This window comes from Thunnus albacares, chromosome 9 (genome assembly GCF_914725855.1).
Source record: "Thunnus albacares chromosome 9, fThuAlb1.1, whole genome shotgun sequence".
Lineage (NCBI taxonomy): Eukaryota > Metazoa > Chordata > Actinopteri > Scombriformes > Scombridae > Thunnus > Thunnus albacares.
In genome coordinates this window covers 20,432,165-20,459,972 of record NC_058114.1, presented here as the reverse complement: position 1 = coordinate 20,459,972, position 27,808 = coordinate 20,432,165, and the positions used below count along the sequence as shown (strand labels likewise).

At 38.0% G+C, this 27,808-nt stretch overlaps 2 protein-coding genes across 2 annotated transcripts; both read left to right on the top strand.

The window, feature by feature from the left end:
- The first annotated feature begins 322 nt into the window (after window positions 1–322).
- On the top strand, window positions 323–9,687 carry tax1bp3 (Tax1 (human T-cell leukemia virus type I) binding protein 3). The gene is made up of 4 exons (XM_044361885.1): window positions 323–552; window positions 4,865–4,984; window positions 6,553–6,630; window positions 6,867–9,687. Exons 1-4 carry the CDS (start codon window positions 514–516, stop codon window positions 7,014–7,016), a joined length of 387 nt encoding a protein of 128 aa, XP_044217820.1. The 5' UTR covers window positions 323–513; the 3' UTR covers window positions 7,017–9,687.
- Window positions 9,688–13,207: 3,520 nt separating this feature from the next.
- Window positions 13,208–27,272, top strand: slc1a6 (solute carrier family 1 member 6). The gene is made up of 12 exons (XM_044362341.1): window positions 13,208–13,440; window positions 13,601–13,682; window positions 20,066–20,332; window positions 20,480–20,617; window positions 20,892–21,099; window positions 21,434–21,476; window positions 21,735–21,863; window positions 21,981–22,165; window positions 22,944–23,177; window positions 23,390–23,584; window positions 24,837–24,971; window positions 25,259–27,272. The coding sequence occupies exons 3-12, from the start codon at window positions 20,110–20,112 to the stop codon at window positions 25,455–25,457; spliced, it is 1,689 nt and encodes a 562-aa protein (XP_044218276.1). The 5' UTR covers window positions 13,208–13,440; window positions 13,601–13,682; window positions 20,066–20,109; the 3' UTR covers window positions 25,458–27,272.
- The last annotated feature ends 536 nt before the right edge of the window (window positions 27,273–27,808 follow it).

Genomic DNA, 27,808 nt, shown 5'->3' with positions numbered 1-27,808 from the left:
ATCCTACTAATTTAGTTACTTACAGTCTCAATGCTCATGTTACTGCACATGGTCTCCTTTTATACAACTTGGGGTGTTCTGGCTGTCAAGTATGCGATGGATAGATGGACTATGCAGGATCATAAAAGAGGTCAACCAAAGTATTTGCCAGTTCCTTTTAAGGAAAACACCCAGGCTTGTCCTGGGACACAAGGACCAACCAACCATCCCTTGGAGAGTTTGATTTGTAAAGGCATTTCTTCACAAAGCCGATGGGGGCGATGGTCATTCGTTAAGCACCGCCCTCGCTGGCTACCCTGAGCTACAAAACGCGCAGAGCCGATCTGCTGGGTGGCGAAGTGACGTCATCTGGGAAGCCGTGGGTTTCGAGCCAGGGATCAGCCTGCTGTTACTCATGTAGTGATCTCACAAGTTGTCCCACTTTCGACACCGTTTTTTTCCCCATTAACTTTTACTACAGCAGTCGTCGTAAGTTTCTACGTTACTTACAGCCAGAAACATCTCGACTACACCATGTCTTTCGTCCCAGGACAGCCGGTGACTGCTGTTGTGGTAAGTTTGGGAGTGGGGCTGTTTCCATTCAACGGGACTCCATTGTTCAGCCTCTTGTCCGACGTTCAACCAAATCGGCACAAAACTATACATTAACTAGCTCAATGTATGTTAACTTGCTGTCTTCGGTTTGCTCTCTTGCTAGCTATTTTTTTCACTGGAAGGTTACTTGCTTTGTTTAGCTGAGGTGAACACAGTGGGAGCTAATTTCACCAGCAGCCACATAGTCATAGCATCATTTCCATGTCGCATACAAGCTTAGTTTTCGTGAAATAATTCAAAGAAAGTCAGCAAGTCACTGAATCAGGACATGCAGAATTGAAATGTATTAGAAAATATGAGTTTTTGTTTTATGTTGGTAATTAAAAGGACTCGAAAGAGATGGGCGTCACCGTCAGTGTGATTCAGTCTTCCTGGTCGACTTTCATACACAGCTCCTGGACACTCCTGGATAGTGTGTTTGCGCTGCCTTCACATGCTGTAGGAATTATGACAATTAAAAATAGAGCTTTATGCACAATTCATAGAGGTGGCAGATGTGACTGGGATAGCTGGGATTTTGTCAGGCCCCTGTCGTATGAGGGGCAGGTAAATGCAAGTTGACTTTCCCCCTTTTTATCAGGTGTGGCATTCACTATCAATAACAGACCCGTTTCACTTTAGAGCTGCAACTATTATTATTTTTTATTGTCAGTTATCATATTGTTTTTTTCTTCCAATTAATTCGATTTCGACAGGATTCTGGTCTATAAAACATCAGAATCTAGGCTAAAATTGTGTTGCTTGATGTTTAGACTAATCTCTCTCTCAGAAATTAATCTTTAATTTGTCATGGATTTAATTTTGTTGATAATTCTGGGCAGAGAATGGACACTTGAATGTCAAAAGTGATATTTATTTCCATCTATGAATACTCATAACGCTATATAATAACTAGAGCTGCAACAATTTGTCAATTAATTGATTAGTTGCCAACTATTATATTAATTGCCAGCTATTTTGATAATTGATTAATCATTCGGAGTCATTTTTTTAAAGAAAAAAGTCCAAATTCTATAATTCCAGTTTCTCAGATGTGAACATTTTCTGGTTTATTTGGTTTTCTATGACAATGAACTGAATGTCTTCGGGTTGTGGACTGTTGGATGGGACAAAGACATTTGAGGATGTCTACTTGGGTTTAGAGAAACAGTGATCAACATTTTCACCATTTTCTGATCTTTTATAGACCAAACAACTGTTCGATTAATTGAGGAAATAATCAACAGATTCATCAGTAATGAAAATTATTAGTTGCAGTCATAATAACAAGCTTCAGTTTTCATGTCAGATGCACATCCCACTCTATATTCAACCTCAGATAGTGAAACCAAACTGTACACCGAGATGTAAGATTTAGTCAGCATGAGCATTTAAAGCCTTATCCCTTGTCAGTCCACAAATAGGAATGGACCTAAATATTTGTATGCAAATTGTGTCCTCTTCATAGTCTGATTTATCCTAACAGAGTAATAGAAGATCTGTCGGTCAGGCTATGAACCTCTTGACTGGTGTAGTGCCTACAAGTCCTTAATGACTGACTTCAGCTTCCAGACAGAGTCCCAGACGTCCTCAGACCTTTTTGTATCGTCCGCACCACTGAGAGAATGTCTGGTTAGTCATCATCGCACACAGGCAGTCTTTGTGTTGAGGAGTGTTGTGAAGAGTGCTACTGTCAGAGTCAGTCATCCATCTGGTTTGCGAGCCTGCAGCTGCTTGTCAGTGTCAAGGGCGCGACTGCACTGATAAAGTCTCTGTCCCATTGTGCACCGGATAAATCAGTGCCTCTCTGGATGGTAACGTGGCTGTTTACAGTCATTTTTCTGTTTCCAAATTGTTGGCAAGCTGAATGTAATTTGAGGATGGAAAAAAATCAAAATGTAAAACTTTTTCTTCTGCGGTTGCACAGTATTTTCAATACTGTTGCACTTCATCCTTATTAAAAAACTTAAATCATTTTATGGACTGATGTATAAGTGAGTGCTTTTGCACATTTTAAATGGATGTAAATCAACAATTAGTGTTACAGTTATAATTAATGACAGTCACCACATTAGGACATCCAGAGTGACACATATTCTTGAGAACATGTTTGCCCTTTTCTTTATTTTGAGCCAAACCAATAAATTCAAGAACTGTACAGCAGCATTTGCTGTCATTGTGGACTGTGAAGGGTTTTATATGGACAATTACGCTTAAAAAACAGTTTCTCCTCTCATAAGAACAGGAGTGTTTTAAAACAGTAAGAAAAGTAATGTGCAGGAACCTGTCTTGGCGACATTGGCGCAGACACAATATTGACACTATAATTCAGCTCTGATAAAGCAGTAGTTCAGATTCATGACAAATGAGAACGCTGCCAGTAAGCAAGAAGCCAATGTTTACTGTTTTCCTAAAACGCCACAACCAATATGGATTACAAATAAAATAATAGTAAAAAAAACCCAGTAAATTAGGAGAGCTTAGAGTTCAATCCTGGGCGATTCAAATACAGTTCAGTAGGCCTATTACAAAAAGTAAAAAGTGCCAAATTCCACAAAAATAAGACAAATGTACAAATTCAGGGAGGGGTGAGGTAAGGGAGTGGCCCTCTACAATTGACTGTCTATTAATAATTTAAAAACTTAGCTGCACTTGGGACAAATGATTTCTTGTAGACATTTTTAGTGGCTTGTGGCAGTCTAAAACGCCTTCCTGAAGGAAGCAATTCAAATTGTGGGTACAACAGATGGGACGGATCACTTGTTATGTCAGGAGCTTGCTTTTTGGTATTCAGTACATGCCTGCCACGTAGTTGCATCTGTGGTTTCTCTATTATTTTACTGGTCGTATTTAACCACTCTTGACAGTTTCCCTTTACATTTGACATCCAAGTGTCGGCACCACGCGACCATTTTAAAAAGGTGGAGAATGTCAGGACTCAGATGATTTCAGACACGCGTGTCCTATCTGCCCCCCCTCTCAAACTGTGCAGCCAATTTCTCTCTCAGTCCTCGAAACCACTGTCTCTCATATTAAATCCTCTTCCCAGTTTGATGTTATTCCCTCTAAACTTTTAAAAGACATATTGCTTACTGTCAGTCCCTGCATTTTATCAATTATTAATTGCTCCTTGGCCACTTGTATTTTTCCTTCTTCTTTGAAACATGCAATTGTGCAACCCATGTTAAAGAAACCTAATCTTGACCTGCTCACCCTTAACAATTACCGACCTATGTCTACAATATCTTTTTATCTAAGGTGTTGGAGAAAGTGACTGCTTAACAAACTGATTGATTAAATGAGTGTTAACAGCATTTTCAGTAACGATCAGTCTGGTTTTAGAGCTTTACACAGTACTGAGATGACCCTAGTTAAGGTGACAAATGATTTAGTCCTTGCTGCAGATAAAGGTGAAAGCTCCATTCTGGTCCTGCTAGACCTGAGTGTGGTCTCTGATACAGCAGACCACTCCATCCTTCTACAGTGTCTTGAAACTTGGGTTGGTCTAAAAGGGTCTGCTCTCAACTTATTATGCTCCTATCTGACCAATAGAACCTTTTCTGTTGTTGGAAATATCCCATCTTCTGTTATTATTATTATTAGTAGTAGTAGTAGTATTATCATTATTGTTGTTGTTGTTATTGTTATTATTTTAAAAGACAAGATGCTTTCCACCAGATTCTTGTACACCATTTCAAGAATATTCTGCCTCGCCCTGAAGTCATTAAGCTTCCTGAGTTGCTATAACTTCTGCATAGCTTTTTTAAAAATATGGTCTTTGTTATCTATAAAATTAAGACAGCTATTTATTTATTTATTTAACCTTTTCAACAGCGTGCCCAATGACCGTTAGGGGTTGACATAAGTCTTAAATGTAGTGTTTACTGGATATGACCATTTTTTTTGGTTTTCCTAATGTTTATCTCAAGAGTACTTGATTGACACCAGTCCTGAATACAAATTTTCCCCTGCAGTGTCCCTTTCACGTAGGAGACTGACAAGAACCATGTCATCAGCGTATTTAAGTAAGCTAAATCTGAGTCTTTGACTTTGAACTCATTGGTGTACACCAACAATAATAGAAGGGATAGAATGGTACCTTGGGGTGCACCTAAAACGGTCAGTTGTGACACGTTGCCGTTAGAGGACACTCTTTGTGGACGCTAAGACAGAAAATCTCTGATCCACAAAATTATACCATGATCCACCCCTAGATCCAAAAGCCTTGCAGGAGGATATGTGTCTTCATTGTATTAAAAGCTGAACATTTTTGTTTTTTTCTATCAAACAGCAACGAATTGAGATCCAAAAGTTGCGACAGGGAGATAATCTGATCCTGGGCTTCAGCATCGGAGGAGGGATAGACCAGGACCCCGGTCAGAACCCCTTCTCTGAGGACAAGACTGACAAAGTAAGTCTGTGTGTGTTAGTGCTTTTTGTGCTGCTGTTGTATGCAGTAAATGATACAATCAGAGGTGGTTGGTGGGGACAAAATGTATATTTCCATATTTATCACGTTTTTTGTGATGGTTAGTGCTCAAGGTCATGCTCATTCCAATAAGTTGAATATTTTTAAGTGTTTTAATACTTGCAATATAAAAAGTTGTCTTTATATGTAGCATGAAATTGATTCTATCATTGGTTTTGACATATATGATGAAATTCTTGTCATAAGAGATGATCAAGCCTGAGTTTGAATTTATTATCCAAAAGGAAAGTTCACATATATTTTGGAGATGTGAGGAGCCACTGGCCAGGTAGACCACCCGGTCATCTCAGCCACTAGCATCCGACTCCTGAGATGACCGGTCGGTCAACATCAGTCGTCATCCTGGGGGTGCAGCTCTTTGGTGATTTACTGCCGGCTCTAATGTCTCCATAGCATTTTGGTTGGTGATGTAATGGAACGTAGTTGATCCATGAAAGTTTGGGGAAATAAATAGTGGCAAAAATGCAGAGGGAAAATAATACAGACATAAATATATAAATTGATTAATTAATTTAAAAATGAATAAATAAAATGGGAAAGTAAATCAACAGGAATTTATACAAAGGTAAATAAATACAGAAGCAAATTAAAACAAATATCAATTTATGTCACATTTTATCAATTAATTAATGCCTACATTTATTTTTATTATTATTTTTGGTGCATTTAATGGCATAAATTTATTTAGAGTCACTTATTTATTTATGATTTTGTCAATATCGGTCCTCCATACCTTAATGCCTGACGTTTTAGTTTTGTTGTTCACATCAGGCACACATCCCTGTCCTGTTCAAACACCGTGTGCTACTAGAGTAGTACTTTGGTGAGCTATAAATGGAGGACAGGCCCAAACACATTATCTGTTGCCTCAGGTGGGAACAAACCAGACACACTCAACTGATGTCATAGAAAGGAGTACTGCAAGTTTACACACAGTCACGTCTTACCTGCTGACTGCACGGTACATACACTTTGAGTTGGAGAGACAGAAATGCATCAACGATTAATAATAACTTCCTCCAGGTTTATGAATTCAGATGTGCTGGTGTCCTTCTTGATACCACCAAACGTGTATCCTTGAAAGAACAGCAGGCTTCTCTCTTGCTTGCTTGCTTTTTATTGCTATCATCCTGAATGTAATTGCTATAAAACTTTATGTATTCCCTGAAGACACTGAGTCATTGGCCCCTAAAATGCAGCTTGAATCAGTCAGTTTACCATCGTCTTGCACTGAATTTCATTCATCAAAGTCAGGAATCTCAACCTGTTGTGGTGCCATCTTGTCATTGTAGGTGGCATTCACAAAGGAAAACAGCCCTGGATTGCTTTCACTCACCAATTATTTTCTCCCAAGTAAATTAAACACATGGGAGTTGTAATAAACAGAGAATGTAAGATGTAAGTTGAGGAATGTTTAAGTGATACAGGTCTGATCATGTCCATATGAAATAGTGATTGTGTTATTCTGAATGTGTTTGTGTTCCCCAAAGGGCATCTATGTGACCAGGATAACACCAGGAGGACCAGCAGACGTTGCAGGCTTGAGGATGGGAGACAAAATAATGCAGGTGTGTAGTGACATCAAATGATAGATCCACAAGATGGCACTATGTGAATACCAGAGTATGAGGAGGGAGATGTGCATTTGCCTTTCATAAGCCAGTGTGTTTTCATCTTCAGTCTCCTGTTGCTTTGTATTAATGGATGTTAATAAATTGTAAAGTTTCCTTAATGCACACACGTAACATTAAAACAAGCTAGGCTGACTCTAAAATTGTGTTTTCTTTGTCTTTGTTCCTCCCAGGTAAACGGTTGGGACATGACCATGGTGACCCACGACCAAGCCCGTAAAAGATTGACAAAGAAGAATGAGGATGTGGTGCGATTACTGGTAACCAGGAAGTCACTGGAGGACGCTGTCAGAACCTCTATGGGCAGTCACCCCAGGCAGTAGCATAGCAGCACCACCTATAACCACAGACTAATGCAATATAGCCAAGGACCCTCGTGTACTGAGACTCACACAAATTCAGATGACGGTTACCTTGTGGCCTTTTTATAACTATGTCAATGCGAACAAATCACACAGACCACATCAGATCTCCCACTGTAAAGGTGACACATCCAGATGTTTGAGTCTGCACAAATCAGTTCATAATCTGATCAGTCACTGAACAACGAGAGGGTGCTTTTTCTTTCTATACACACTTAAACTCATCTCAATCTTATCTGCTTGACTTTTATGCATCTTTGAAGCATTTTCATGGGTAATTAGTGAGATAAATTAACGGGAATAAATGAGGCACCATTTGAAATATAGAGCAAATTTTTCAACCCCACAGGGCTTAAATCCATTTTAATCTGAATATGCTCTACACTTGCAGCAGTTTTTCACATGGAGACTGTTCCAAAACTCACATAATCAATTTTGGAAAACGTCAACATTTTTGTTTATTTTAAAATGTTGCTGAATGAAAAGTATATTTTAGAAGTGGGGTGACAAAGGAGGAAATTTTTTTTGCTGTAATATGAATGATTATTACAATAATAACGGTGTGCTTGGTTTGGTTTGTTTTTTTTAACAACAGCAAACTTAAGTGAGTTTTGGAAAACATTTCATCAAATGGTCTATGTGTCAATTTAAAATTTGAGTATAGCAAATCATTCTTGACCCATTTTCATTTAGAGAGATACAGTATTTGCCACCCGACCTCAATCCATGCTTGATAGCAGTTATTTGGGAGCAATAGGAGTCTTTTTTGATCCTTTTCTGCCAACAGTTGACCAAAGATGGACTAAATGCATCAAGGAAGTTGGCCGCTGTATTCATTGTATCCGTAATGAATACAACATTTCATCTCATATAAATAAAAGAACCAACGTTTCGCTGTCATTCCTGTGAAGATTACAGCATCAAATGCCAAAGTAAAAAGCCGAAGCACTGTGAAGTGATCAACACATGTAAAACAGTGCTTGTAATCATTTTCTTTCTTTTTTTTTTCTATAGTGGTACAGTGAAATGTACAAAGTCTGTCCAACAAACATAATACCAGTATACACAGTTTTTATTGAGTACTAATATCTTTTCACTAATTATCTTCTCATTAATGCATCTTTCTGTTCTTTTTATCTAATTTTTTTGTTGATGTCTATTACATGTGTGGGAAAGTAACATCATCTGTCCTTCTGTGTCTGTTCAAGTAAAAACACAATTGAAATGTTTGCAGCATTTTACCCTATTTATCTCCCATACAAACAATATTCCTCATGCTGGACCTACTAATAGATCACACTCGTTCATCTGATCTCTGTCGTTTTCAATATATTCACCCCTAAGTATCACCCTTTTTACAGGAAGAGAAAGTTTGGAGCTTTTGGTTCCTTAACCATTTGCTGTTTTTGATACAAATTAAACAAATCTGCTAGTTTCACACTGGAATCAGCTACTTTCAGTTTGTGTCGAGCTGTAAAATATTGTTTATTGTCTCTGAACATGGTGAAAGAAAAGTCCCAGTCGAATGTCTGTAAGTCTGAACCGAGCACGAGTGAATGTTGTTTGAAAACTTGGGGTGTGTGCAGCTGCCTTAAATGAACACTAAATACCACTACGTTTAATGATACCAATATCTTTCAATCTTCCATTCAACCATTCCTGTATGGTCTCTGCAACCCAACAATGATTTACTGCCTCTTGTACAATATTTTCTACATTACATTGCTGATGACTGATTTTAGTACTAATCATAAACAATATTTTGGTTTTTAAATGTTACAGTACTGAAACTAGTATTACAATAGTAATCTTACATGTTTTGGGTGATCATATTGGCTTTTTTTGTTATGTTAACGGTATATAAAATAATGTCTTTTGTATGTGTTTAAGAGAACAATTGATGTTTATTCCAAAATGAAATCACTGCTTAAGAAAACAGGTTTCTACTTTATCATTGTTGTTGCTGATAAAGTAAAGTAATGCAATAGGGAGATGGCATTATACTGATACAACAAGAAGTGAATGTTTAAGGTACAGTCTTGTCTAATAGATGGCTCAAAATGTATTCAAAATATTAAAGTTGTGGAGTCAGTTGAACACTTAAACAACATTTTGGAATGAAACCTTTAATACTTTACAGCACTGGTTCCCAACCTTTTTTGGCTTGTGAGTTCTTGAAATGAAGCCACATCTCCTGTTGATCCTTCACCTAGATTATGGTTTTAATGCTGACATGACTTACGAGCAGTTCAAAGATTTTTTTTTCCACTCAAATGATTTATCTATTTCGCAAGAAAGAAAAAACACAGCATTTCAAAAAAGCAGGAATTTGTAAGGTTCCTTTCTCTTCCCCTTCATCCTCTTTTGACCCCTAATATTCATCATAGCAGGCGTCCGGACCACCAGGTTGGGAACCACTGCTGCAGAATTTCAACACAGTGGTACATTTAGTAATTATGTAATGATGTAATATAAGACAAATCACTTCCAGTGTTTTCTATTTGAATTATTGCCTGCCCGCCTCCAGACTTTTGTACATGTAAACTGCCAGCAGAGCACAAACGTTTTGCATTTGATTGTACACAGTTTACTATCTGAATGTTTCTCATATATAAAAACACTCAAACTGAAATATGCCTCCCTACTTTTTATTGATAACACACCATAATGTAACATGCTCTATTTTTTACCCCTCTGCTCTCCACACTGCACAGCCTTTTTATCTCAGAGGTCCTTCAAAATAGCTTCATGTTGCCAGTTATGAAGTAATCAGCTGACATTTCAAAGCAAAGAATCTATTCCCTGACCTTTCTGTGTTTACCAAGGCATTTTGACACAGAGAGCTTTCTCTACTTTCATCTCTTAAATATGTGAGCCTGGAATCAATCACTTGCCTTTGAACTGAGGACTCGGGGAAATGGTCCACAATGCTGAGAAAAATGCAGAAAGCAACTAACTATTTAAAAAGCTTGCAAGAAAGTTGGATTTTAGTGTGATTTGCCAGTTCATTTTTATATTAGTTTTTAGAAGCATTTGTTATAAAACATGCAAACACAGTGAGATATGTTCCCCATTCTCACACTCATGAAAGCCTTTTCTTTCACAGCACATTTCCTCATCTTTGCTATATATAGTTTGTAAGTTGAAGTTAGCTTGATAATGACTGGTGGTATGAGTGTTGTGGTGAGTTTTCTGGTTTCTGAGGCCCAAGCAAGTTAAAGTAGAATTTGCAGTGTAATGTTTTCTTTTTAAAATCTTAAAATCACACCTGGACTGTCACATCATGGGTGAGGGTCGATTTAGGGCAATGCTGAGCTAAAATCCCCCCTTTGAGAAATAATTGATGAGCTAACTGTGTGTGTGTGTGTGTGCCTGTTATTTTTATTCCAGGGACAGAGGGAAGCATGCTCCATTCCACTCGCTTAGACATCATAATACTATTATACTATGTTATGAGACAATAAAGTGGTTGCACAAACATTGCAGCCACTGCTCAGACTCACAATGTGAGTTTGCTCCCACTAATACCACAACATTAACACATTGCATGTTGCTAGGTAACTAATGGACAGCTATAAGTGGGAGCAATGACCATCCAACTTCATTACAGGAGATACTGTGTGCCATAATTTAATCTGCATTTATAAATTATGGCTTCTATTCATAATTTTGTTGCCATGGCCCTCAAAATTACTTTTTATATACTTTCATATGCATACTATCTATTTAAATATAGTTAATGTATTAATTTATTCACTTATGAAACCATTTATAATATAAACCAACAGAAAACAACACATTACTATAATCTTATCAGACTAAATAAATTGTGATTGTTGCACCAAAAGAATGCAATACATTTTCGCTTAAGACAACACAGAGATAACTGTTCCTTCCTGCAGGCGGGTGAATAATTACACTATCTAAACGTGGATCATACATGATCCATGCCTCCCACATTATGGCAGGATAATTGTGTTGCCATGGCGATGCAATCTGCTCCAATCACTTTGGTCCTACACCAGATTGGAACCAGAGGGTAGTCCACAGCTCCAGATTCATCCACACTTTAGGAGGAGTAATAAACGGCTGGAGAAGTGGTTTCCTGAATGTTTGCAGTAAATGTATGGGCATGTCGAGGTTTGCTGTTTGTGAAGAGCAGAGCAGTGTGATACTTATATGTTATAGGAAGTCGTTAACCTCTTACTCTGCTGGACCCATTGGTGGTTCTCTCACAAACATGCAGTGTGGCCACGCATAGTTCAAACTTACAGAGTTTTATTTTAATTCCTGTGTTTAAAGATGTGAATAAAATGACACAAAGAACATTTCAAGTCCCCCTCTAGTCAAAAATGTGTTTTTCTTATTGTTCCTTCAGTTGGATGTTTGAGCTTCACTGTGCAGAGTTTGATACTAGAAGATGTTTTCACATTCATCTGCTGAAGGGGGAAAGTTTCTCTATGCTCACCTCAAATCTGTGTTTAAGTCGTGTACCTATGAGCACAATTTGCAACATCACAACTAGTTTGGAAGCCAATTCTGGTTCAGTATGCACCTTACACAAGTGTGATATGGAAACATGAAGCCTCCAGTGCACATGCACCATGAGGCTTCATTCAGATAGTAAACTGTGGATTTTTAATTAGGAGTAGACGTAATTTTAAGAATTTCTAACTAGGTAATTGAACTTCTTTTTAGGAAAAAACATATCAGACACAAATTATAAGTCGAAACAAAGAGTATGTTTATATGTCTGGTGGGGACCTTTAAAATATATTCATTTGATGTAGTGGTGCAGCTTTAAATATCGTCTTGTGTTTGAATGTTACACAGCAAGGCTTTGTAACATTTATAAAAGCAATTTCATCACAAGGTCCATTTAGATGGTGTTCTAGGGCTTTCAGTCAGATCACAGTCAGTCTTCCTCAGCAGTTTGCCCAATTGCCATGCAATTGTAGATGCATTTTCATTTATTTATTTATTTATTCATTTATTTATTTTATGAAAACTGTAAACATTTCTTGTCCAAGTTGGCTTAAAAGTTAAGATTGAAAGTTCATGCTTTACTTTAGAATCAGCAGTTGACAAAGAAAAGTCACCACAAGGTCAATTTAGAAGCTTTTGTTTGTATTACACAAGCTCCTCAGCAGAGTTTGTCCAGTTCTTTTATGCCAACATGGACAAGAAACATTTACAGTTCTATGACGACATGGGCAAACTTTGTCTGCTGAGGACGACTGTGCGGTACAATGGAAAGCTCCAGAACATCTTCTAAATGGATCTTGTGGTGAGATTGTTTTTCTATTTCAAGCTCAAGAATGAACTTTTAATCTCAGCTGCAGTTAAGTTTTGGAACAATAAGGATTCAGTCGACACAATAAACGGTATTTTTCTAAATTTGAAGTAACTTAAGAGGACATTTCTGGGTAGATATCTATAGAAAACTGGCACTGCTTAATGAACAATTGTATTGTGAAAAGTGAAAATTCATGATCTTATGATGTTTATTCAGGGATTTCAAAATTCTATAAAATGAAGAAGCAGAACTTCCTGTTTCCCAACATCCCCAAAACCCCACAATGACAGATTTAGAGTTTGGATTACGATATTAAACTATAATTTAGTGTTGAAATTTAGCTTCAAATTCCACTAGTAACCACCTGGAACCTTCCCTTATAGTATCATTTCTTCTTCATGATAGACAGACTTGAACATATGTGTTAATAAAAAAAAAAGCACAAATGTGGAATAGGTTTTTTTTCCAGTTGTGGTAGGCAACATGCATATCAATGTAACTTTTGTGAACATGAACAGTGATGAGTGGGTGTGAGAGTGGAAAGCTGGGCAGCTGGTTGCCAAAGGGTTACAAATACATGCGTTCCCCTGAGCAATGAGCACATGCATGTTGTCATAGCAATGACTACTGTGTTTGTGCAGTAAGCTCCTTCAGGACCCAAATTCAGTGTAAAGTAAAAAAAAGAAAAAAAAGAAAGGATGTTGGTATGTATTGAGTAGCCTTATCATGAGGGGAATCCACCCTAAACATGTTATCATATATAAAAAATAATTTAACTAATTATGAAATCATACAAGAGACTGTGAGAGTATTTTAGTTTGTCTTAATTCTTTTTTTCTCTCTCTCTCCTGAAGGATCCTCAAGCTTTCCTCCTCCCACGCAGACCTCCCAGGCGCTCCTCTCCGCTGGAGGCTTCATGGAAGAGCGCAAACGCCTGATAGTAAACCGGGAAATAACAGTGGTAGTGATGATGATGATGATGATGATGATGAGAGGAGATAAAGTGTGTGGGCAACGTTAGTTCATTATCAGCTGCGTGGTGGACAGAAAGGCATCCGCATGACGGTGTGAGGAGCGTCTTGAGCAGAGGTGTGTAAGATGTTTTTTTAATTAGCTTTTCATTTGTTTTGAGCCGACTAATTAGTGACGAGTCTTGTTCTTAAAGCTCCAGATGCAAAGTATCACTTTCTAGATGATTCTGTGAGTGAAAGTTACGAAAGACTGTGAAGTTTTCATTCCTTTTTTACAGAGTCTTAAGGGAGGACCGCCAGTTGAAGACGGAAGGATCCGTCTTCTCATGACAGCTTGACACAATCAAAAGCAGAAAAAGGGTATCTGAACTTTCTATTTTCTGTTTCTTTTGCTGCCAGAATTGCAAGAAAGAAAAAACTAATAACATAAAGTCATCAGTGTCATTTAATCTGTGCATGTCTGCTATCTATCTATCTATCTATCTATCTATCTATCTATCTATCTATCTATCTATCTATCTATTATTCTATATATCTATTTAAAGTCATGATGATGTTGATACTTAGCGTACAAGGCTGTAAACAGTTAAGCTGACAAATTAAAGGTGTACTCCAGTAATTTAGTATTGCATGTCTGTCAAGTTTGGAGACTTGCTGAGACACTGATTTGAAAAAGATTTTTCAAAATCGATGTAGCGGTGTCCAAGATATCCTGACTTTTACCCACCTGTTTAGCATTGAGCACATATGCCGCTCTTATTTCCACCCTTTCCACTATACTGGTGCTTGATGATGTGGTTCAATTCTCGAGGGAAGTGTTTCCACACATCTTTTTCTCAGTTAAGTCCCAGTTGCTTGTTAAAGTTATACCACAGAGGCCACTGACCATAACAATCGGCATTTCCTCCTTTTTTAAAAAGTATATTGTTCGACAGGAACAAAAACAACTTTATGGTTTCATTTTCTGAGGTAATCAAAAACAGCGTCTCCAGGTTCCTTCTCCATGCGTCAGTGGATATTTTCATAAAGTTGAACATTTCTTACAATAACCTCCCCACATCACATCACTTGGTGACTTCTGAGACTTTGAGTAGAGGTAGGCCGCAACAGCTTGTATTTTGATGTTTAATTCACAATTAATGTCACCAATTAATGAGACCATAATGACTTGTTGAAAAAAATATCAACTCAGTATTTCTAGAGAGAAGTTGACGCTTTTTGAATGGGAGTCAGCTAGATCCAGGGACTTTTTGGAGCCAGCATCTGGTGGCCATAGGTGGCATTGCAGTCTATGTTACCTCTGCACTGGCTTCAACCTTGAGCTGTGGTAATTTGCCACTTGGTCCATATGTATAAATGGGGGTTAGTCCTGTAAGGCTGTATTAAAACAATATAAGGGGCTGCGTTGGTGGGGACATGTTGTTTAAGGCACCGGCAAGACAATGAAATACAATCCAGGAAATTCAATTAGAGCTATACATTGATGTGTTTAAAGGTTTATCAGACAGCAAAACACCACAGAGCAGTTTGTAATACTCAGACAAGATTTTACAGCTCTCAGCAACTGTTTTATCTTTCATTGCAATGATTGTGAGGTAAACAACAGAAACACGGCATTCATATTACAAAGCAATCCACCCGCAATGTTCACCTGCATGTATGTGATTGGCCAATGCAGCGCCTTGCCTGATTCAGCTTTTTTGCTGGATGACACTGTTGTTTTCCCTGAGCTCTCTGCGGTGACGCCACCACTGTGTCAATGTGCTGGCCCCATTTAATTGAATAAGGGCTGCGTTTTTTCATGCAGACTGTTGGTCTGAACCCTGCCCAATGGGTAAGCTCCAAAATTCTAAAACTTCCATAACGTAACTCGATAGCGTCTTTCATTAGACCCTCTCTGACTTGTAATGGCCGCCTCTATTAAACTATACACCACCATTAAAAATGTCTCTCACAGTAATGTCCATGCTGAGCTAACCCTGATGATATCATCTGGGTTATTTTCTCAGACTTGACAGAGCTTCTTGAGAACCGCCTAAGACATATTACAACTGTTTTCACATACAGACTGAGTTGTACTCCTCATGACAAGTAAACAGATCTTCATTTGGAAAACTGATAGAGAGAACCTGTAAATCCAAAGATTTTGCGATGGGTATCACTTACACTGTGTTGTTGTGCACAGTGTGTGATACATTGCCATATTGTTTGGTGTGATGTCACATGAAAAGGTTTCTGTGTTTAGTGTCAGGGAAGAGGAATATAAGGGATATAAACTAAATGGATGGACCAGATGAATTTGACTTTTATGGATTGCAGAAGGTTGGCTTTACAGTGCGCATGCGTGTGTGTTTGTAGGTGTATGTGTGTGAGTATGTGCGGAGGTGTGAGAAGGTCAGGCCATATGAGAGGCCTTTTCATGTCTGTCTACTTATGAGAGCAGAACAGTGCGACGTCCTGTCATTGTGCCGCTCAGCTCTGGATACTCAAACACACCGTCCATCCTGACTCTCTGTCTGCACTTGTAAAAAGTGTTTAGCTGACGTTGATCGGACTGTTTGACACAGACTCTAAACCATGAGCGGTGAGTAACCAACGAACAGTTGGATAAGCTTTGCAAAGCTCAGGAGCTTCTTCATCTTTTTTTCCAGTTTGTGTGATTACAGGGAGAATGCTGAAGACGAGATTCTTAGAATTAATCAGGACAGAAAAGATATTTACTTTTTAGAAACTTACAGCATACAATGTGTACTATTTGTCAATCTCTAAAGAGCAGTTGGTTTTTTATGGTATCAGGAAGAAAAATTATTGTTTAATACTGTAAATCAACTGATTAGTTGTGTCTGAACAACTTTTTAGAGCAGATTTATTGTGGTGCAGAGACATTTGAAGATCTATAATACAGTATTAACAAGACAAACAGTATGTAACGGCTTGTGTCCTAGTATGTTTTAACATGGTGGTCTGAAGTGGCTTTCTGTTGAGGTGTGAAATGTGCCCCATAAGCTGCATACCCCTCTACCAGCCGCATACCCACAGTATTGTCACTGAGTTCAAAGTTGAAGTATTTGCTAATGTTAATCTTTTAATATGATTTATTGTCAGATCCAAGTGTGCTGCAGTGATTTTAGATGTACTGTTAAGATATTTGTTATTTCATTAATAATTTCACTGCATTGATATTATGAATATTGCGTGACGAGTCTTTCAGGGTTAATTATGCTTTCCGTTAGTACTATGATACTGTGTTTCCTTGCTCTTAGTGGAATGTTAAAATTTTTATCACTGATCTGTCCTCATGTATTGGTGGATGTTTGGGTTGTCAGACAGACAAACTCTTCCTGCAGCCTGACACAGACTGAGCACTTTAAGATTGAGTTGTTAGCAGTGGAAGTCAGAGTAGCTGGCTTCAGCCTGAAATGTAGGTTGCTGCGTTGGCACTTGACTTTCATTCAAATGAAACTCTTTGACAAACACTATTAAGCAACATAGTAAAATTGCAGCTGCTGACTCAGGCCGATACTGTGAATAAAAAAATAAAAAATGTGGCCTGAGTCAGATTTCCCTTTAATATAGCAAATTCTGTCCCTGATCAATAATCCTATTTTAGGATGACTTAGTTGAAGAATGTATCACTCAAACACACAGTAACCCAAAGCTGATGTTCTCTATTTATTTACAAGTTTTGGGAAGTGTGTTTCTAAATATATTCTTAAATATATTAATAAAGCACACAGAAGGCCCAGTTGGCTTATGCAGCTGTAATACGCCACTGTGGTGTGACCGGATCAGGCTGTAGAGATGACCACTATTTGAACTGAGCCAGTGTCGAAAAGGACACTTTTGATGACACCTGATGCAATCTCGTGGTCTGAGACGTTGACAGTAAAGCTCTGTGGAACTTTTTACAATTGCAACTTTTGAGTATTTTTACTTGCTGAAGTAAGATTGTATTTCCTGTTCATTATATCATACAATGAAATAATTGTCTGAAACAGAAATTGCAGGTTAAGTAGTTTCCATCAGTCATCTATACACTGCAGGATGTCACAGAAATATTGCCTAGTTGTTGAGAATATGCAGATGAAAGCTCTGGTGTATACTTAAAGCTTTAATCACTCAAATAGTGTGTTCAGACAGAGAGTTTAATATGTATAAGCATGGTGGTGTACTGTATTTATGTTTAGCAGCTGACAGTTTTGTTTCTCATTGTTTTCTGTACCGGACTGTGACACTGGTTTGCACTGACCATGTTCAGAGCTTAACAATATATAATGTTATAAGTAGTAGCCTGTTTCAAGTATGTAGTATGATTTCATCTCCATGCTCATCCAGCTCTACACAGAAATGGTGAACAGGACCATCAGCACTCTCTGAGTACTTCAAACTTGTAAAACATTCTGACTGTTGCATATCTGATCAGATGTGTCCTCTTGTGCTTCAGTCACTGATTGTAAAACACACACATATGCAGTAAATGTAAGAGCTGATTATTCTGCTTCTGACATCAAGCTAAATAATGGGCTTGGATTATCCAGGGTCATCCCACAGCCTGCTCAACAATGGGTCTTTTACACTGCATGTAGGATGTATAGATAAATGTGAACCTCAGAACAATACACAAAAGAAAATCAATAGACAAGAATGATGCAAACAGAATAGATGAAATCTTCAGAGATCATATGTTAAGTGTTTATCCCCCAGGGAAAAATGAAAATATAAAGGCGTTTGAGCTCAGAGCAATTATATTGGATGTGAAGGACAAGCAGATGAAGAGGCTGGTTGCATATTATTCTTTAAGCACTGGGCTTCAAGTCTGTTTGTAGAGGGTGATTCAGAGGAAACCTTGTAGCCTACTTAGATAAGGAGACGTGAGAACAACAACGGCATACTTACCTCACACAGACTGCTTTGTGTTGCTCCACAGAGGGAAACACGGTAAGACTGCAGAAGCTCATACAATATTTTACAATATTTTGAAGCTGTACGCTGTCATTACAGCTCTTATCTATTTAAATGTATAAAAATATGTCTCAGGAAGGATTTAGAAACACAGAACTGATCTTTGGTTACTCATTATAGTACAAAAAAGCCCTGAGTACAGCTTTAGTTGTGTAAACAAGAACTACACTTGTAGTTTGCCATATATTCAAGACCATATAGTGTAATTCAAAGTTTAACATGTTCTGTGTGGACCAAGGAGAGGACCAGTAAAAGAGCCAATATCCTCATATACTATTTTAAAAAATGAATTAATTAACTTAAATTAAAATTAAAAACATAATCTGAAAACAATGTAGGGAAATCACCACTATTACTACTCAGTATTATAGTCATGAAGTTATGAACAAGATATTTTTAAAAAATGTATTTATTCAGTACATTTAATATCAAGTTTTTAATTTCATATTTTACTTTCAGTTAAGAGTTAACTGAAAAATGATGGGTATTTATATTTAACCTCCAGGAAACTTTTTTCTCCATCACTGGCTAAACATAATGAATTGTTCCAAGTTAATAAATAGACTATTAAATATTAAAGTTCAGATGATTTCAGATCGGAGTAGGGCTGCTCTCTGGCATCAGCAAAAAATCGCTCTCCCGCCTCCAGCTCATCCAAAACTTCTTTCTACTTGGTTTAGGAAACATGATGATATTTCACCAATCCTGGCTTCCCTTCACTGGCTACCTGTTGCTGTTAGAATTGATTTTAAGATTTTGTTGGTTACTTACAGAGCCCAGAGAGGTATTGCCCCAAGCTATTTATCAGATCTCTTATTGCCTTATATGTCTCTTCCCGCTCCCTTCCCACTTTCTTCCCGCTCTCTGAGATCATCGGAAGCATCTTTCCTTGTTGTTCCAAAGTCCAGACGCCTTTGCATTCAGGGCTCCTAGACTTTGGAACGACTTGCCTGAGGAAGTCAGGGCTACAAACTCTGTCTCATCTTTTAAATCACTGTTAAAAACCCACTTGTTTAAAATTGCTTTTCGGTGATTTCATTATATTTTATGGCATTTTAGTTCATTTGACTTTATGGCTTTTAGTTTGTTTGATTTTCTTTGGATTTTGAATGTGTTCTGTTTTTATTGTAAAGCCCTTTGTAACTGTGTTTTGAAAAATGTTATATAACTAAAGTTATAATTACTATTATTATCATATTATTATCATTAATTAATCTGGTAATTATTTCTTCAATTAATTGATAAGTTGTCAAATCTATAAAGTGTTATAAATTAGTGAAAAATGTCAATCACAATTTCAAATGAGATTGTTTAATTTCAGTCCACAACTAAAAGACATTAAATTTATGGTCATATAAAACAGTTAGTATGTGGCATTTTTGTTTGATAAAAGACTTCAATGATTACTCAATTGTGGTAAAAGTTGTGGTAAGTGAATTTTCTGTGGATTGTGCATTTATATTTTTGGCTTGAAATTTACTTTGTTCTGTCATCACATATTTCTTACACTTTCACTTTCACGTTAACTTGAATTGTATCATTTGGAGCCCTGATCCATTTCATTTGACTTTCCCTTAAGCTGTTTCCACTCAGCACTTTTCTGCTGTCTGTTTTTGGGCACTGATGCTTTTTGCCTGTCAAATAATATGCTCTTCAAGTCTGTGAATGATACAGTTGTACATTTATTTGAAGAGCTACTTACAATTGCTGCCAGAAATTTCAGAAGTTTAAATATATGTAAGGATTTATTTATCCTCCTACATCATCCTCTCCCTGCCTAGTTTCCCACGAGACCTGCCTCTTGGACCAGGTGTTGGAGCTGATTATGAACGAGAAGCCCCCCACCAGTGCAAGTCTTTTCCTGAACGAGGACACGGACAAACCCCCACTGCCGGAGCGAGGAGACTTAAGGAGGCGACTGCGCAGGGCCATGGAGAGGAGAGCGAGCAGCATGAAGGAGAAGATGAGCTCCATCCGCAGGGACAGCGTCAAAGGTTTCCTGAAGAGGAACCTGTTTGTTCTGTTGACTGTCGCTGCTGTAGTTCTGGGTGAGTGGAGCAGGAAACCCGGTGAAAGTTTAACACTGTTTTTTCAGCAATATTGGGCTTTATTTGACTTTTACTTTGTGTAATTTCTTAATATTTTTCTTAATGTGTACATTTCTGTTTTTTTTGTATGTGTGCAAATTTATTTAGGTGCAATCCTGGGCTTCGCTCTACGCCCCCACAACCTGTCCCTGAGGGAGATCAAGTACTTTGCCTTTCCTGGGGAGCTACTAATGAGAATGCTGAAGATGCTGGTTCTGCCTCTCATTGTCTCCAGTCTGGTCACAGGTTGGCTTTTAATGAGCACACGAGAACAAACACACTTAATATTCCAAGCATGGGAGGCCCAAAAATAGGAAATGGGAAAGAATATTACTTAAGTTAGCAAAGCACAACTTTAAGTATCAATAGCTCCAATCACAACAAGAATGAACTTAATTGTCTATTTTGAACTACCATATTCAGAGATCATGTAACTGATCAACTGACCGATGTTTCATTGAATGAAAGAATACAAAAGATACAAAAGTTTGAGTGCTCACATGAATATCCCCTGTCGCAGGTATTTCCTCCCTGGACAGCAAAGCATCAGGTAAGATGGGTGTGCGCGCAGTGGTCTACTACATGGTGACCACCCTGATTGCCGTGTTCATTGGCATTGTCATTGTGATGATCATCCAGCCGGGGAAAGGCAGCAGGGACAGTCCTGTGGCAAACAGCGGAAACATAGAACCAGTTCAGGCAGCTGATGCTTTTCTGGATCTCATCAGGTAAACGCTTACTGTAGAAACTCAACTGATTTGTCAATTTACAGACAGGTGTTGTTATCTAGCTGTTTTTACCTTTTTTTAAAAAAAAAAAAACTGTTAACCATTACTGATTATATGGTCATTCAAACACCAAAAGATAATGCACATACATCCATTCACCCACTGTGTTTGATCATATAAGGCTCATTCTGTAGGATTATTCTTCATCACATGGTTACTTATTGCAGGTTAACATATTGCAGTATTACAAAATTTAAAATATGCTGTGACTCATTTAATCATGTTTTATAGAAGCATGAACACAAAATAGAATAATTTCTCATTTTTGTCCCAGGAACATGTTTCCTCCCAATCTGGTAGAGGCTTGTTTCAAACAGGTGGGTCATCCTTTCCTCTCAGTAACATGATTTTAATATTGTTTCATATCAAATGTTTTCTTGTGTAGAAACAGAAATTTCATATCTTAATACAACTCCTAACCTCCATCTCTCTCTCTAACACAACCACATAGACAGTCCATCAACGACGAAATAGCATGTAAAACAAAGTCAATGTGAAATCATATTTATTGCTGTCAGAAACTTTTAAGACTCAAATATAATTTTGCTTTTTTTGTCCCGTGCTGTTTCTTGCAGTACAAAACCGTGTACAAGAAGATTGTGCACACAAGGAACGTAACAGTGACAATGAACCTTACCGACTCTCTTAACGTCACAGAGTCTAACCTGAGCGTGAACCTCAGCAGGGTGCTGCACACCATACAGGTGCATAGGGTGTCTGGGGAAGATGATTACATGAAGATGATTACAGACGTGATTCATATTAATTTATACAAATCTACGCGGGATGAAAGGTAGTTAAAAATCTGCCCTCTACCACAGGAGACAGTGGAGGAGACCATTCCTGTGTCCGGCTCCTCTGCTGGAGTGAATGCCCTCGGACTGGTGGTCTTTTCCATGTGCTTCGGTTTGGTCATCGGTAACATGAAGCAGCAGGGCCAGGCCCTCAGGGACTTCTTTGACTGCTTGAATGAAGCGATCATGAGGCTGGTGGCCATCATTATCTGGTCAGTAAAGACTCCAACTCAGCAAGAAAAACACATCTCTCCACATTCTTGGTTTCTATTTTTTGTTTTCTCATGAGCACAGTGTAGAAGATGTATATGCTCTTTAAAGTCCTTGTTGTTTAAAAGACATTGTACTTCTCTGATTATAAAATGTGTTGACTTGACATGATCAGGCTAACTCACTCACTCGCTGGTAGGTCAGTCACTAAAAACTCGGGCCGTGAAGTGAAACAATTTTAAACCCACACAACTTTTATTTCACATTCTAGTCAGGATCCCAAAGTTTCCAAAGATAAATATGTGTAATTCTTTTTTTATGTAATTTGGAGGAAATGTGTGCAAAAAGATGCACCTGTCATCCAAAATATTGTCATTTTATAGAACAGTGCAGCCATAAAAACATGGAGTCAAGAGTTTGAATATTTCGGTCAATATTTTCACTTGTTGTAAATTTTGTATAGCTTTGACAAGTGGGATCAAGCTAATACTAAGGGCACTGTCAGACAGAGCAGAATTAAAAGAGTTATAATTTTTCCACCTTAAATCTGTTTAAGGTAAAAGAAAAGAAAGAATGAATAATGTATTATTATTATTGATAAAGATGATGTATGACAAGTACAGTTCCTAAATTATTTTTGCTGAACTGTAGAGTGGTGAACTATACATTCAAAAAAATTCATGAAGCAAATTGTATTGCTGTTAAACTGAAGGATAAACGTGTGTCTTTCAGTCCATATCCTTTCATACCCACTGATCAGCTCTTGAATCTGTTTACCAGGTACGCTCCAGTGGGCATCCTGTTCCTGATTGCAGGGAAGATCGTGGAGATGAAGGATCTGGCACAGGTGGGCGGCCAGCTGGGGATGTACACCGTGTCGGTCACTGTTGGTCTCCTCATCCATGGTCTCTTTGTCCTGCCGCTGCTTTACTTCCTGGTGACCAAGAAGAACCCCTACAGCTTCATCGGTGGTCTGCTGCAGGCGCTCATCACGGCTCTGGGAACCTCCTCTAGGTGAGTGTCATCCTATGAAATACTGTTCAGACTCCAGGCATTTGGTTCTTCAAATAGAATATTAGACTATATAAAAACAAAATTATATTATACAAAACATTTTTTAATGTTAAGAAATGCATAAATAACTTGTTTAAACAAAATTAAAGCATTATATTTTGTCTGACTGGTCCCAAATGATGATATCACATCTCTTTCTCTGCGTATTACAGCTCTGCTACCCTGCCCATCACCTTCCGCTGTCTGGAGGAGAACAATCATGTGGATAAACGAGTGACACGTTTTGTCCTCCCTGTGGGTGCTACTATCAACATGGATGGCACGGCCCTCTATGAAGCTGTGGCAGCCATCTTCATTGCTCAAGTCAATGACATGGACCTAAACTTTGGCCAGATTCTGACCATCAGGTAACATCAGTTTTAGCTTTGTAAGCTTTAATGTACACTATATACACAAATCCTTCTCAGTACATCTGCTTTTTAGTGTACAGTCTGGGATAAGTGAAGTATAAAAGCTAGTGTTCTAACACTGATGGGGTGAGGAACAAAAAGAGGTGTTTATGTATCTACATAAGACGAAGAGTCTACAGCCATGCTTGCAGGTCTATTTGATTGTTCTGAGGCACAGATGTGCTTAGAGCTAAATGCTAACATACGCTTCCACCAATGCAGTTCACTGCACTATTTTAACTAAAGCATGGCTGTTTTCGGTCTAAACACCTGCCCAAATTTTAGTTTAGCATGTTAGTATGCTAAACTAAAATTTGCTACTCAGCACTAAACACAAAGTACAGCTGAGGCTGATGTGAATGTCATTAGTTTTGCAGGTATTTGGTCATAAACCAAAGTTTTGGACTTGAATGTCTGCCCCAAATCCATCCAATAGTTATTGAGAGATTTAAAACTCAACCTCAACCTCATGGTGGCACCAGAGCAAAAGTCAGAGGATCACTAAAGACATTAGGATTCATCCTCTGGGGAGTACAGAGGTCTGAGAAAATTTCATGGCAATCCATCTAATAGTAGTTGAACTGGATCAAAGTAATGGACCAGCCAACATTGCTGACTCTAGCTGCTGGCATGGCTAAAAATGAAACATAAGTTTGCATATATGTTTTATTTAAGACTGCCTTTGTCTAATGGAAAGACAAACCCATGTGATTAACTTATGTATAAATCATGTCAGGACTCATGTAGTCTAGGGATGAATAGTAACACCTTCACACAATTTGCTCTTGTGTCCCGAATTCTCCTTCAATTGAATTGTTCCCTTTGCTGCATCTTTATTATCACTTCTTTCTTGAGGAGAATCAACAAGGTATCGTAGTTTATTTACTCCATGACTCACCTTGTCAGGGTTTTCATCAAGACAACAAGTGTGTGTAGATGAAGGGTCATACATATTCTATTTCATGTAACCATATCATATTAAAAGTGTGTTTATAATATTATTCTTGGACAATGTGTAATACCTCCTACGGTTTCTATAACACATAGTAGTGTGACCAGCTTGATTGGGAGATCATTTACATAATTTTGTAATTCCTCATGTGCTTTTATCACTCTACTAATCCCAGCAGGACTGTACATGTGCTGTTTGTTTGTTTCCCTTTATTAAATGTCTTCACTCTCCTCTCCATCCCTCCCACCGCCCACTCAGTATCACAGCAACTGCTGCCAGCATCGGAGCAGCAGGCATCCCTCAGGCTGGCCTGGTTACCATGGTGATCGTATTGACATCGGTGGGACTGCCCACAGAGGACATAACACTGATCGTCGCTGTGGATTGGTTCTTGTGAGTTCCCACTAAATGTCAGCTTGATGGGGATTGGTCTGTGTACTGTTCTGTGGGTCTGCCAGCCTAAATGTCATTGTAAAGCTTCAGAGAGCCCAGAGGTCCCACCACAACAAAGGTTATTGATGCATAATGCAGCATGACAGATTAGAAAGCCTGTGTTTAGAGGCGTATTTTCAGATTTTGAGCTGTGATTGTCATAGGTGATATACAATACTGTTTTTTCTCTGTATATCTGTATGTTTTTCTGTCTGATTCTTTTTCTGTCTCTTCTTCTGTCACCCCAGGGACCGCCTGCGTACCACCACCAACGTGCTGGGAGACTCACTCGGTGCTGGCATTGTGGAGCACCTTTCCCGCGGAGAGTTGCAGAGTCAAGATGATGAGGTGCACAACTCTGTTATCGAAGAGAATGAGAAGCCCTACCAGCTTATCTGCCAGGAAAACGACTCGCTCAACCACCGCAACAGTGAGACCACAATGTAAAGACAAGAGCTACATCCGAAAGGGCTTCATTTACCAAAAGCATTTTACCTAGAAGGTTGACTTGCAATGGTGCAGGCACGGTCTTAGAAAAAAAAAATAGTTGTTGGTCAACTCAGCCAGTGCTTGGGGTTCCCAAAGGTTTTTGCCTTTGCAGACCCAAACTTTCATCTCTCCCTCAAATACAAAAAGTTCTCTGGAAAACAAGGCAATACAAGGCCCGGCCTGGGGCTGCATGATGACAGGAAATAAGAACACATGCTGTTTAGGGACCGTTACACATCAACTGCCTACAATCTGATTCACTCTTTTTGTCTGGAGTGCCAGTTATTTAGGGGCATTTTGGTTTTTGATGACTGTTTTATTCACTGTCGGGCAAGCTTAATATGTCAAACATTTAAACACCTTTAGCGTCATTAAGTTTCGTGTAATTTATGAATCATACAGTCAGAGAATCATAAAACATCTTACCAGCATCAGTGTTAGAATAAACAGCATTATTAGAGAGAAACATCCCTAGCTGAAAAATTGTTAAGAAAAAATAAACCAGCTGATTTTCCAACATTGTGAATGTGTAAGCCTGCATAATTTGGCTACTTCTGTTGCATGACTAATCACTAATTATTTGTTTTGCCAACACTTATTTTTGTCATTTTCATCATGACTACCTCTAATAGTATTTAGATATGGAGCTTCTTCAGTGCTACACAAAAATACTCCATGGAGCATATCAGCCGGATGTAAATACAGCAAATCTCCTAATTGTTTCAGATCCTGTATTCAAGTTTGAATATTTTTTTTATTTTATGTAAGTTTGCTTGCACACTGTAATTGTACAGTTTTGAATGTATTTGACTGTTGAATACTGGATTATGGTGGAAAGGAGATTATTTGCTAGGATTTAGTATTAGTATTGCTTTGAGGTTGATATATTTCAAGTGACTTGGTAGAATGTTTTTCACTCTTGTGACTATTATATTAATGTGCATTTGTGGTATTTCTTTGGTAATATTGCTTTTAAACATTGGGCACAAGACTGTACTGCTACACAGTTTGTTTGTTTTTTTTACTCCAAACAATTATTCAGCAATGCTAAGCCATGAATATATCTACTACTTTGTCTCCTGGTACTTTGGATCTTTTTTAAATTTTTTATTACTGATTCATAGAGTAACAACTCTACAAGAGATGTTTTAAGACCATCAGAGTGCTATAATATCATTATATTATACCCGCCTGTCTGTGTTTTCTGCATTATATGTCATACTATCAATGAAATGTATTATTTCATTAAGTTATATTTTGAATAATATATTGCAAGTTAATCATTTTTATTGTTCTGTGAAAAGGTACCGTGAAGAAAGTTCGTGAATGCCTTGAGGAACTGAATGTACAGTTGATTTATGCTTTTTTGTGTTGACTGTTATTGAAGAAAGTCTGGTGAATAATCATGAAAGTGAAAAGTTATATACAGTTGAATTGAAGGCTCTTCTGACTTTGTGCCACATTAATACTCATTAAGAGGTTTTCGACTTAAGTTCTGATGCTTGATGTTATTTCGGTAATAATGTATTTTCCCATGGAAGAGCATCTCAACATTTTGATGGACAGCCTTTGAAAAATGTGACAAATAAATGGCTCAGGAATTGAAATGTGATGCTCATAATTGTGTTTGTGGCTACCCCTGGTGGAGGATATTGTCCTGTCCAGAAGGCCTGCTCCTGTAGAAACACACATGGGTCAAATGTTATAGTTTGTGATAGTAAATGGACGAGGTCTACTATATTAAGACAATTTGATTAAAAAGTGAATAGTAAATCAATGAAAAGGCAAAAATCTCCTTGTGTCATTTTGTTTGACTATCAAACCCCAATTATTGTTATTATTTTTAACCTAAACCTGGTCTCACTGATGCCCTCAAATGCTCACAAAATTACCTTTTCATCTTTTTCATTCACACTGATAATACTGAATTAATTTACTTTAAGTAAACAATGTTCAGAAACCCATTTACTAACCTGAAAACAGTATAAAATATATAGCCTCATGGCTCCAGAAAAAATGTTGTAAAACAAGTCCCCACAACCATGCTAGCGCCTCAGTGAGGTTGTTAGGCTTTCAGCTAAATGCTAATGTTAACATGCTGATGCTAAGCAGGTATAATGTTTCCCATGCAAACCATCTTAGTTTAGCATGTTAGCATGCTAACATTTGCTAATTAGCAGTGGTCACAAAGTACAGCTGAGGCTGAAGTGAATGTCATTAGTTTTGCAGGTATTTGGGAATAAACCCAGCTATTGGATAAATTAATATTTGTACCTGATGATGGTGCTTGATGAAAAGTTAAGGGATCG

Bases quoted from the DNA above. Each gene is read 5' to 3' on its own strand.
- tax1bp3 (XM_044361885.1), top strand. From the start codon at position 514: ATGTCTTTCGTCCCAGGACAGCCGGTGACTGCTGTTGTG. The intron at 553-4,864 runs GTAAGTTTGGGA...TCTATCAAACAG, and splicing joins AGCCGGTGACTGCTGTTGTG to CAACGAATTGAGATCCAAAA. The intron at 6,631-6,866 runs GTGTGTAGTGAC...TGTTCCTCCCAG, and splicing joins TGGGAGACAAAATAATGCAG to GTAAACGGTTGGGACATGAC.
- slc1a6 (XM_044362341.1), top strand. From the start codon at position 20,110: ATGAACGAGAAGCCCCCCACCAGTGCAAGTCTTTTCCTGAACGAGGAC. The intron at 22,166-22,943 runs GTCAGTAAAGAC...TCTGTTTACCAG, and splicing joins CTGGTGGCCATCATTATCTG to GTACGCTCCAGTGGGCATCC. The intron at 23,178-23,389 runs GTGAGTGTCATC...TGCGTATTACAG, and splicing joins GCTCTGGGAACCTCCTCTAG to CTCTGCTACCCTGCCCATCA.